Source organism: Salmo salar, chromosome 06 (genome assembly GCF_965601325.2).
Source record: "Salmo salar chromosome 06, fSalSal1, whole genome shotgun sequence".
Classification (NCBI taxonomy): domain Eukaryota; kingdom Metazoa; phylum Chordata; class Actinopteri; order Salmoniformes; family Salmonidae; genus Salmo; species Salmo salar.
This window is the reverse complement of record NC_138296.1, coordinates 97537501-97550353: the sequence shown is the minus strand read 5'-3', so window position 1 is coordinate 97550353 and position 12853 is coordinate 97537501. Positions and strand designations below refer to the sequence as shown.

Below are 12853 nucleotides of genomic sequence, written 5' to 3'. Positions count from 1 at the left end.
TTTCCGCCGCAACACGGTATCATGGCTACTAAAACCTAAACATTTATCTCACCGACTCACCGTTTTTATCTAACTCATCCACCGTTTAACCCGGTCATATAGGCTACATTAATGCATTATAGATTGTGTTACATGGGTTAGGTTGGGAATATTCTTTTGGCTGATGTACATTTTACTGAAACATATATATAATATATATATATATATATATATATATATATATATATATATATATATATATATATATATATATATATATATACTGGCTATAAACAGCATTGTAGATGATTGTTGAAAGCCGTTTTCGCACGTTTATTGCCGTGCCTTTGGAAGTGTTTTGTACGTGTAACAGCCTGCAGGGTCGAAGATCCGCAGACGCACCTGGAGCCGCTGACTACTGAAGGGAAAGAGACTTTTGTGTTTTGTTTCTTTTAGTAGGTTAATTTTAGATTACTTGGATTTATTTTTTTTAATCAGACTTAATTAAATTCACACATGATGAAATCGGTCTCGTGTTTTGACGCGGATTTAATAACAATGAAAATGTCCTAAAAAAAAAAAAAAATGAAATAATAATCCCACTCGCTACGTTCAGATGTGGTTATGTAGCTGGAGACGGTTTTATTTTGAGGCACCGAGGCGCCCAGAGAAAATCTGCAGTGGAGAGAAATGTAGCGAGTCCCATTTTCCGTTGTCCCGTGAGCTGACGTTTCTCAGCTGCGTCGAGCAGACAGACAGACAGACTGAGTCGCTAAAGAGGAGAGGAGAACGGACGGTGGTGGTCTTGACTCTTTCCACTAATCTAGTGACTGTGCTGTAACCCAATCTGATGTAATGCGCATTCCCGTAGATCCCAGCGCCACGCGGAGGTTTAGCCCACCGTCCGGTAGCCTCCAGCCGGTCCCGGCTAAGATGAACGAGCTCAACACACCGAACGGGACCGGGCAGCAAGACAGCACGTTGCCAAGGCTGCGCCTGCAGGAGAACCGGAGCATGGCGGAGATCATAGCGGACCACCCGGCGGAACTGGTACGGACTGACAGCCCGAACTTCCTCTGCTCGGTGTTACCGTCTCACTGGCGCTGCAACAAGACGCTTCCCGTCGCCTTCAAGGTAAATTACACTCTCTTTATAACTTTATACACTCTCCTTATACATATTTATATTTTATATTAAATATATCTAGGTAAAACACTCTTTACACATCAAATATTTCATAGGCCTACGTAGCAACTGGGAGAAAAAGTCTTATTTTGAATTTCTGTACTGGGGGGGTGGGTTTGGTCCCGGAAAATGAATGTGTTTATGCTTTTATAAAATACTAGGCTATTGCTCTGCCATAAAAATTAGTTTTACAAATTATAATTTAGAATTTGTGTTAGTCTTATTCCTATAATATTTAGTGTTGGTCTGCAGATGTTGTCGGTTTGTTTCAACAGATTTGGATTGAGGAGAGAGAGTAGCGTGCTTCTTTGAGGAATTTAATTAACAAGGCATTATTGTGTAAAGCTGATAATTGGGAGCAGCGAGGCGTGGAATGGAAACATGTTATGTATGTTAACTTTCATCAATTATATATTTAAAAAAAAAACAATGTTCATGACACATCTCTGTTAATGTCTCCGCCGCTGGGAGACAAACTGGAGTTATTGGTCACATCGCCTTTAGATATTATAACCACCTCACGCTTACTGAAATAATTCTATTTTTCACCACTCAAATTAACTTCGAAATTGAGGGACATTTTACACATTTGCTGTCCTAATTGTAATTAAATTCGAAAAAACAATAATTACATCAAATGAAATGCAGGCATCCATCTCCCATAATTTATACAGAATCCTAAATAAATAAGAAAACAGATGCGTTTGATAAACATATTGCTAAATAGTTCAATTTAGGCCTGGATTCCCCCCCCCCCCCCCCCCCCCCCCACAATTATACAACTTCATCTGTTCCTTGTAAATATATATTAATTCATTACGGATGTTGATTTACATATAACCCTAGGGCATTACTGGGAACACCAAATTCATTTAACTCATCCTTTAATTTTTTTGCGGCGTAAAAAAAATAATACACCAAATAAATAATATCTAAAATAATTTTAATCTGATAATGTTCTCTATTTTTTTTTCCACTTTTGCCGTTTAATGTAGGCCTATTGTTGTCACTGTCATCACAGGGCGACATCAGCTGCAAAGCGGCCTGCTGAACGCTGTTCAAATACCACTTTAAATAATATGAATATAACTAACAATAATAGAAGAATCATCTGTATATTTAAACGATCGTGTTTATAAGTATTTCTTTAGTGTTGGCAATGCGTTCTAATTTCACCAGCCATCGTCATACACGTGGTTTTATTATTATTATTATTATATATAGCTAATATGCCTGTAGACTACAGGCAGGCTGCAGCTCCACCTGCAATTATCTTCATTAACCTGTAATCAGATGGTAGAGTTAGCCTCCAGCTATCTCGGTTTACACACCATGATGTTTAAACGTCCTATAACCTGAAGATAACCTGATTAGAGGTCCTGTAATCAGATGGTAGAGTTAGCCTCCAGCTATCTCGGTTTACACACCATGATGTTCAAACGTCCTATAACCTGAAGATAACCTGATTAGAGGTCCTGTAATCAGATGGTAGAGTTAGCCTCCAGCTATCTCGGTTTACACACCATGATGTTGAAACGTCCTACTCACTGACATGATGGAGAACATATTGACATGTGTATATATTTATATTTATATATTTTTATAAGTTTGAAAAGAGATCTAAACATTTTATATATATATATATACTTTTTTTAAGTTTTAAAAGAGATCTACGTTTTTTTATTTTTATAAATATATCTAATTTTAGGATTAATACCAGATCTGTAGAACTGAACCGCAGTAATATAGTATCAGTGAGGTCTCATCCTCAACCCAACCACCTTTTCTACAGTCTATTTATTACTATATGGACTACTATCATTCCTTGTCCTACTTGTTTAACTCTGCATTATTGGGAATGATATTTATTTTTCACCACTCAAATTAACTTCGAAATTGAGGGACATTTTACACATTTGCTGTCCTAATTGTAATTAAATTCGAAAAAACAATAATTACATCAAATTAAATGCAGGCATGCATCTCCCATAATTTATGGTAGATATTACTTGTTAGATATTACCGCACGGTCGGAACTAGAAACACAAGCGTTTCGCTACACTCGCATTAACGCCTGCTAACCATGTGACCATTAACGCCTGCTAACCATGTGACCATTAACGCCTGCTAACCATGTGACCATTAACGCCTGCTAACCATGTGACCATTAACGCCTGCTAACCATGTGACCATTAACGCCTGCTAACCATGTGACCATTAACGCCTGCTAACCATGTGACCAATAACATTTGATTTGATTTGAATGAGCTCGGAAGTAAACATTTAACTGTTAATGTTTACACCTGTTGTATTGTGACACACATGTAATATATTAATAGAATAAATAAAACTATTGCTTGCCTCTTTTAGTTTCTGTCCCGGTATCAGGTCATTATAATGAGCGATCTAATGAGTTATTTCACCCCAAAACACTGACAGACATTTACAGCCCCCCCCCCCCCCAAAACACTGACAGAAATCTACAGCCCCCCCCCCCCCAAAACACTGACAGAAATATACAGCCCCCCCCCAAAACACTGACAGAAATCTACAGCCCCCCCAAAACACTGACAGAAATCTACAGCCCCCCCCCAAAACACTGACAGAAATCTACAGCCCCCCCCCCCAAAACACTGACAGAAATCTACATCCCCCCCCCCCAAAACACTGACAGAAATCTACAGCCCCCCCCCTCCAAAACACTGACAGAAATCTACAGCCCCCCCCCCAAAACACTGACAGAAATCTACAGCCCCCCCCCCCCAAAACACTGACAGAAATCTACAGCCCCCCCCCCCCAAAACACTGACAGAAATCTACAGCCCCCCCCCCCAAAACACTGACAGAAATCTACAGCCCCCCCCCAAAACACTGACAGAAATCTACAGCCCCCCCCCCCAAAACACTGACAGAAATCTACATCCCCCCCCCCCCAAAACACTGACAGAAATCTACAGCCCCCCCCCTCCAAAACACTGACAGAAATCTACAGCCCCCCCCCCCAAAACACTGACAGAAATCTACAGCCCCCCCCCCCCCCCAAAACACTGACAGAAATCTACAGCCCCCCCCCCCCCAAAACACTGACAGAAATCTACAGCCCCCCCCCCAAAACACTGACAGAAATCTACAGGCCCCCCCGCAAAACACTGACAGAAATATACAGCCCCCCCCCCAAAACACTGACAGAAATCTACATCCCCCCCCCCCCAAAACACTGACAGAAATCTACATCCCCCCCCCCCAAAACACTGACAGAAATCTACAGCCCCCCCCCTCCAAAACACTGACAGAAATCTACAGCCCCCCCCCCCAAAACACTGACAGAAATCTACAGCCCCCCCCCCCCCAAAACACTGACAGAAATCTACAGCCCCCCCCCCCCAAAACACTGACAGAAATCTACAGCCCCCCCCCCCAAAACACTGACAGAAATCTACAGGCCCCCCCCCAAAACACTGACAGAAATCTACAGCCCCCCCCCCAAAACACTGACAGAAATCTACATCCCCCCCCCCCCCAAAACACTGACAGAAATCTACAGCCCCCCCCCCCCAAAACACTGACAGAAATCTACAGCCCCCCACCCCAAAACACTGACAGAAATCTACAGGCACCCCCCCCCCCAAAACACTGACAGAAATCTACAGCCCCCCCCCCCCCCCCCCAAAACACTGACAGAAATCTACAGGCCCCCCCCCCCCAAAACACTGACAGAAATCTACAGCCCCCCCCCCCCCCAAAACACTGACAGAAATATACAGGCCCCCCCCCCCCCCCCCAAAACACTGACAGAAATTTACAGGCCCCCCCCCCCCCCAAAACACTGACAGAAATCTACAGCCCCCCCCCCAAAACACTGACAGAAATCTACAGCCCCCCCCCCCCCCAAAACACTGACAGAAATGTACAGCCCCCCCCCCAAAACACTGACAGAAATGTACAGCCCCCCCCCTCCCAAAACACTGACAGAAATTTACAGCCCCCCCCCCAAAACACTGACAGAAATCTACAGGCCCCCTCCCCCAAAACACTGACAGAAATCTACAGCCCCCCCCCCCCCCAAAACACTGACAGAAATCTACAGCCCCCCCCCCCAAAACACTGACAGAAATCTACAGGCCCCCTCCCCCAAAACACTGACAGAAATCTACAGCCCCCCCCCCCCCAAAACACTGACAGAAATCTACAGGCCCCCCCCCCCCAAAACACTGACAGAAATCTACAGCCCCCCCCCCAAAAAAAAACGCTGACAGAAATCTACAGGCCCCCCCCCCCCCCAAAACACTGACAGAAATCTACAGCCCCCCCCCCAAAAAAAAACGCTGACAGAAATCTACAGCCCACCCCCCCCCCAAAACACTGACAGAAATATACAGGCCCCCCCAAAACACTGACAGAAATATACAGCCCCCCCCCCCAAAACACTGACAGAAATCTACAAGCCCCCCCCCCCAAAACACTGACAGAAATCTACAGCCCCCCCCCCAAAACACTGACAGAAATCTACAGCCCCCCCCCCCCAAAACACTGACAGAAATCTACAAGCCCCCCCCCCCAAAACACTGACAGAAATCTACAGCCACCCCCCCCAAAACACTGACAGAAATTTACAGCCCCCCCCCCCCAAAACACTGACAGAAATCTACAGCCCCCCCCCAAAACACTGACAGAAATCTACAGGCCCCCCCCCAAAACACTGACAGAAATCTACAGGCCCCCCCCCCCCAAAACACTGACAGAAATCTACAGCCCCCCCCCAAAACACTGAAAGAAATCTACAGGCCCCCCCCCAAAACACTGACAGAAATCTACAGGCCCCCCCCCCAAAACACTGACAGAAATCTACAGCCCCCCCCCCCCAAAACACTGACAGAAATCTACAGCCCCCCCCCCCCCAAAACACTGACAGAAATCTACAGCCCCCCCCCCCCCCAAAACACTGACAGAAATCTACAGCCCCCCCCCCCCAAAACACTGACAGAAATCTACAGCCCCCCCCCCCAAAACACTGACAGAAATCTACAGGCCCCCCCCCCAAAACACTGACAGAAATCTACAGGCCCCCCCCCAAAACACTGACAGAAATCTACAGCCCCCCCCCCCCAAAAAAAACGCTGACAGAAATCTACAGCCCCCCCCCCCCCCCCAAAACACTGACAGAAATATACAGCCCCCCCCCCAAAACACTGACAGAAATCTACAGGCCCCCCCCCCCCCCAAAACACTGACAGAAATCTACAGCGCCCCCCCCCCCAAAACACTGAAGGAAATCTACAGGCCCCCCCCCCCCCAAAACACTGACAGAAATCTACAGCCCACCCCCCAAAACACTGACAGAAATCTACAGCCCCCCCCCCCCCAAAACACTGACAGAAATCTACAGGCCCCCCCAAAACACTGACAGAAATCTACAGCCCCCCCCCCAAAACACTGACAGAAATCTACAGCCCCCCCCCCCAAAACACTGACAGAAATCTACAGCCCCCCCCCCCAAAACACTGACATAAATCTACAGGCCCCCCCCCCCCCCAAAACACTGACATAAATCTACAGGCCCCCTCCCCCCCCCTCCTCCGAAAAAAAACAGGCAAAGATATAAATGGAAAGATAGTCACCATTTTGTGTGGAGGCTCCAGTGCCGTGCTTAAGTTCACCGATGACATCCCAGCATGCAATCCTCTCCAGGTTGTTGGGTTGGGAGAGGTGACTGATGGGACGGTCGTCACGGTGATGGCGGGGAACGATGAGAACTACTCGGCCGAGCTGAGGAATGCGTCAGGAGTGATGAAGAATCAGGTGGCTCGCTTTAACGACCTGCGTTTCGTAGGCCGCAGCGGACGGGGTCAGTGTCTATACTATCCTACATCTATATGTTATTATGCTGGATCTATATCTAACTGAATGTAGGCCGTGTGTTAGTGTCTATATCTTCATATCTACGTACAGTTGAAGTCGGATGTTTACATACACCTCAGCCAAATACATTTAAACTCAGTTTTTCCACAATTCCTGACATTTAATCCTAGTAAAAATCCCCTGTTTTAGGTCAGTTAGGATCATCACTTTATTTTAAGAATGTGAAATGTCCGAATAATAGTAGAGAGAATGATTTATTTCAGCTTTTATTTCTTTCATCACATTCCCAGTGGGTCAGAAGTTTACATACACTCAATTAGTATTTAGTAGCATTGCCTTTAAATTGTTTAACTTGGGTCAAATGTTTTGGGTAGCCTTCCACAAGCTTCCCACAATAAGTCGGGCGAATTTTGGCCCATTCCTCCTGACAGAGCTGGTGTAACTGAGTCAGGTTTGTAGGCCTCCTTGCTCGCACACGCTTTTTCAGTTCTGCCCACAAACTTTCTATGGGATTGAGGTCAGGGCTTTGTCATGGCCACTCCAATACCTTGACTTTGTTGTCCTTAAGCCATTTTGCCACAACTTTGGAAGTATGCTTGGGGTCATTGTCCATTTGGAAGACCCATTTGCGACCAAGCTTTAACTTCCTGACTGATGTCTGAGATGTTGATTCAATATATCCACATAATTTTCCTCCCTCACGATGCCATCTATTTTGTGAAGTGCACCAGTCCCTCCTGCAGCAAAGCACCCCCACAACATGATGCTGCCACCCCCGTGCTTCACGGTTGGGATGGTGTTTTTCAGCTTCCAAGCCTCCCCCTTTTTCCTCCAATCATAACGATGGTCATTATGGCCAAGCAGTTCTATTTTTGTTTCATCAGACCAGAGGACAGTTCTCCAAAAAGTACGATCTTTGTCCCCATGTGCAGTTGCAAACCGTAGTCTGGCTTTTTTTATGGTGGTTTTGGAGCAGTGGCTTCTTCCTTGCTGAGTGGCCTTTCAGGTTATGTCGATATAGGACTCGTTTTACTGTGGATATAGATACTTTTGTACCCGTTTCCTCCAGCATCTTCACAAGGTCCTTTGCTGTTGTTCTGGGATTGATTTGCACTTTTCGCACCAAGGTACGTTCATCTCTAGGAGACAGAACGCGTCTCCTTCCTGAGCGGTATGACGGCTGCATGGTCCCATGCTGTTTATACTTGCGTACTATTGTTTGTACAGATGAACGTGGTACCTTCAGGCATTTGGAAATTGCTCCCAAGGATGAACCAGACTTGTGGAGGTCTACAATTTGTTTTCTGAGGTCTTGGCTGATTTCTTTTGATTTTCCCAAGATGTCAAGCAAAGAGGCACTGAGTTTGAAGGTGGGCCTTGAAATACATCCATAGGTACACCTCCAATTGACACAAATGAGGTCAATTAGCCTATCAGAAGCTTCTAAAGCCATGACATCATTTTCTGGAATTTTCCAAGCTGTTTAAAGGCACACTCAACTTAGTGTATGTAAACATCTGACCCACTGGAATTGTGATACAGTGAATTATAAGTGAAATAATCTGTCAGTAAACAATTGTTGGAAAAAGTATTTGTGTCATGCACAAAGTAGACGTCCTAACCGACTTGCCAAAACTATAGTTTGTTAACAAGAAATTTGTGGAGTGGTTGAAAAACGAGTTTTAACGACTCCGACCTAAATGGACGTAAACTTCCGACTTCAACTGTACAAAAATCATTATTATTAGATCACGAAAACAAACCCATAGTCTGCTTCAGATAGTCGCTCAGCAAAACAAGCCACGTTCAACAGCCCACTAAAAAGCATAAACCTAAATCTGGGCTTTTCTTACAGTTTTGGTTTAATTTTAAGCTAGAAAAAGACCTTGTTGCAGCCACTGTTTAGCCTTTGTTGGACTATGGTGAACGCCCAAGGGTCGGTCCAACCTACAAACACGCTCTACCAATCTGCTCTTAGATTTGTAACAAACGTAAGACCCTCGTTAACTGTAAGGTGACAGACTAACTGGAACATGTTTATCTTCTTAAGGAGGCTGCTAGTATATTTAACAACTTTATTCAACCTACAGACTCGTGGAAATATCCGTCTGAGATCTCAAAACTGCCTTTTATAAAATAGTCCTAAAACAAGAACGGAGTCTGGGGTAGGGGTGCTTTTAGCTTTGCTGCCCGCTCATTATGGAGCATTTTACTACAAATATTTAAAAAGGGATCATTTTATTTTGAGGATTTAATTAATTCCTGGAATGGAGGACTGTTGACCACATAGTGTTGATCTGTTGACCTGTTGATCTGTTGACCTGTTGACCTGTTGATCTGTTGACCTGTTGATCTGTTGATCTGTTGACTACATACTGTTGATCTGTTGACTTGTTGACCTGTTGATCTGTTGATCTGTTGACTACATACTGTTGATCTGTTGACTTGTTGACCTGTTGTCCTGTTGATCTGTTGACTTGTTGACCTGTTGATCTGTTGACTACATACTGTTGATCTGTTGACTTGTTGACCTGTTGTCCTGTTGATCTGTTGACTTGTTGACCTGTTGTCCTGTTGTCCTGATGATCTGTTGACTTGTTGACCTGTTGTCCTGTTGATCTGTTGACTTGTTGACCTGTTGTCCTGTTGTCCTGATGATCTGTTGACTTGTTGACCTGTTGACTTGTTGACCTGTTGATCTGTTGATCTGTTGATCTGTTGACCTGTTGATCTGTTGACCTGTTGATCTGTTGATCTGTTGATCTGTTGATCTGTTGACCTGTTGATCTGTTGATCTGTTGACCTGTTGACCTGTTGAATCAAATCATCAAATCAAATGTATTTATATAGCCCTTTGTCCATCAGCTGATATCTCAAAGTGCTGTACAAAAACCCAGCCTAAAACCCCAAACAGCAAGCAATGCATGTGAAAGAAGCACGGTGGCTAGGAAAAACTCCCTAGGAAAAACTCCCTAGAAAGGCCAAAAACCTAGGAAGAAACCTAGAGAGGAACCAGGCTATGAGTGGTGGCCAGTCCTCTTCTGGCTGTGCAGGGTGGATATTATAACAGAACATGGTCAAGATGTTAAAATGTTCATAAATGACCAGCATGGTCAAATAATAATAATCATAGTAGTTGTCGAGGGTGCAACAAGCACGTCCGGTGAACAGGTCAGGGTTCCATAGCCGCAGGCAGAACAGTTGAAACTGGAGCAGCAGCACGGCCAGGTGGACTGGGGACAGCAAGGAGTCATCAGGCCAGGTAGTCCTGAGGCATGGTCCTAGGGCTCAGGTCCTCCGAGAGAAAGAAAGAAAGAGAGAAAGAAAGAGAGAATTAGAGAGAGCATATTTAAATTCACACAGGACACCGGATAAGACAAGAGAAATACTCCAGATGTAACAGACTGACCCTAGCCCCCCGACACATAAACTACTGCAGCATAAATACTGGAGGCTGAGACAGGAGGGATCAGAACAAATACTGTTGACCTGTTCACCACATGTTGTTGACCACAATCGTTTACCCTTTAAAAGAGGTTAAAGTTGACAGAGCTTGAGAGGATCTGCAGAGAAGAAATGGGAGAAACTCCCCAAATACAGGTGTGCCGAGCTTGTAGCGTCATACCCAAGAAAACTCAAGTCTGTTATCGCTGCCAAAGGTGCTTCAACAAAGCACTGAGTTAATGATCGGAATATTTATGTAAATGTCATTTTTCGTTTATTTTTTATTTTTTTATACATTTGCAAAATGTTCTAGAAATCTGTTTTTGCTTTGTCATTATGGTATATTGTGAGTAGATTGATGAGAGAAAAAAAATAACAATTTAATCCATTTTAGAATAAGACTGTAACGTAACAAAATGTGGAAATATTCAAGGGGTCTGAATACTTTCCGAATGCCCCTATATCTATCTGAATTTAGGCCACAGTTTGGGTCTATATCTATCTGAATTTAGGCCACAGTTAGGGTCTATATCTATATCTATCTGAATTTAGGCCACAGTTTGGGTCTATATCTATCTGAATTTAGGCCACAGTTAGGGTCTATATCTATATCTATCTGAATTTAGGCCACAGTTTGGGTCTATATCTATCTGAATTTAGGCCACAGTTAGGGTCTATATCTGTATCTATCTGAATTTAGGCCACAGTTGAATATAGGCCACACAAATGAATATAGGCCACACAAATGAGATGTTTCTGTATTTCATGATCAATAAATTTGCTAAAATGTCTAAAAACATGTGCATTTCACTTTGTCATTATGGGGTATTGTGTGTACACAAAGTGAAATGCACATGTTTTTAGACATTTTAGCAAATATATTGATCATGAAATACAGAAATATCTCATTTACATAAGTATTCACACCTCTGAGTCAATACTTTGTAGAAGCACCTTTGTCAGTGATTACAGCTGTGAGTCATTCAGGGTAAGTCTCTAAGAGCTTTACACACCTGGATTGTGCAACATTTGCTCATTATTCTTTAAAAAAATTCTTCAAGCTCTGTCAAATTGGTTGTTGATCATTGCTAGACAACCATTTTCAGGTCTTGCCAATAGATTTTTAAGTAGAATGTCAAAACTGTAACTCGGCCACTCAGGAACATTCACTGTCTTCTTGGTAAGCAACTCCAGTGTAGATTTGGCCTTGTGTTTTAGATTATTGTCCTGCTGAAAGGTGAATTAATCTCCTGTGGAAAGCAGACTGAACCAGGTTTTCCTCTAGGATTTTGCCTGTGCTTTGCTCCATTCCTATTTCTTTTTTATCCTGAAAAACTCCAAAGTTCTTGACTATTACAAGCATACCCATAACATGATGCAGCCACCACTGTGCTTGAAAATATTAAGTGTTACTTAGTCATGTGTTGTATTCGATTTTTCCCAAACATAACACTTTGTATTCAGTAAAAAAAAAAAAATGTATTGCTTTGCCACATTTTTTGCAGTATTGCTTTAGCGCTTTGTTGCAAACAGGACGATATTTAGGAATATTTTTGTTCTGTATAGGCTTCCTTCTTTTCACACTGTCAATTAGGTAACTATTTTTGGAGTAACTACAATGTTGTTGATCCATCCTCAGTTCTCTCTGATCACTGTTTTAAAGTCCCCATTGGCCTCATGGTGAAATCCCTGAACAGTTTCCTTCCTCTCCGGCAACTGAGTTAGGAAGGACGCCTGTATCTTTGTAGTGACTGGGTGTATTAATACGCCATCCAAAGTGTAATTAATAACTTCACCATGCGCAAAGGGAGGTTCAATGTCCTCTTTTTATATTTTTACCCCATCTACCAATACGTGCCCTTCTTTGGGAGGCATTGGAAAACCTCCCTGGTCTTTGTGCTTGAATCTGTGCTGTGAAATTCACTGTTCGACTGAGGGACCTTACAGATAATTGTATGTGTGGGGTACAAAGATGAGGTAGTCATTCAAAAATCATGTTAAACCCTATTATTGCACACAGAATGAGTCCATGCATCTTATTATAAGACTTTTCAGGCAAATTTCTACTCCTGAATTTATTTACTAATTGACTCAAGACATTTCCAAGTCCAGAACAGACTATGGGAGGCACACAGTACTGCAGAGAGCCATGACTACATGGAACTCTAATTCCACATCAAGTAAGTCATGCAAGCAGTACGATCAGATTACAAAAAATAAATAAAAACAGATACAAATTTTAAAAACAGATAAAAAAATACACCTTATAGAAAAACGGGGATTGTGAAGTGTCACAAACACAGGTACAAACTCACACAACATACACACTAACTCACGTACACCTGGATTGTGGGTTGTAGTAAAGTAGTGGCCTTTCCTCAGGAAT

At 43.4% G+C, this 12853-nt stretch overlaps 1 protein-coding gene across 2 annotated transcripts in view; it reads left to right on the top strand.

Moving 5' to 3' along the window:
- Window positions 1-652: 652 nt before the first annotated feature.
- The window catches only part of LOC106591869 (runt-related transcription factor 2), a 69596-nt gene continuing 57395 nt past the window's right edge, over window positions 653-12853 (top strand). For both annotated transcript variants that reach the window (XM_082977113.1, XM_082977112.1), the window contains exons 1-2: window positions 653-1113; window positions 6853-7009. In XM_082977113.1, coding sequence (XP_082833239.1) covers window positions 835-1113; window positions 6853-7009 — 436 coding nt within the window. In that variant the 5' untranslated portion in view covers window positions 653-834. The remainder of the gene's footprint in view (window positions 1114-6852; window positions 7010-12853) is intronic.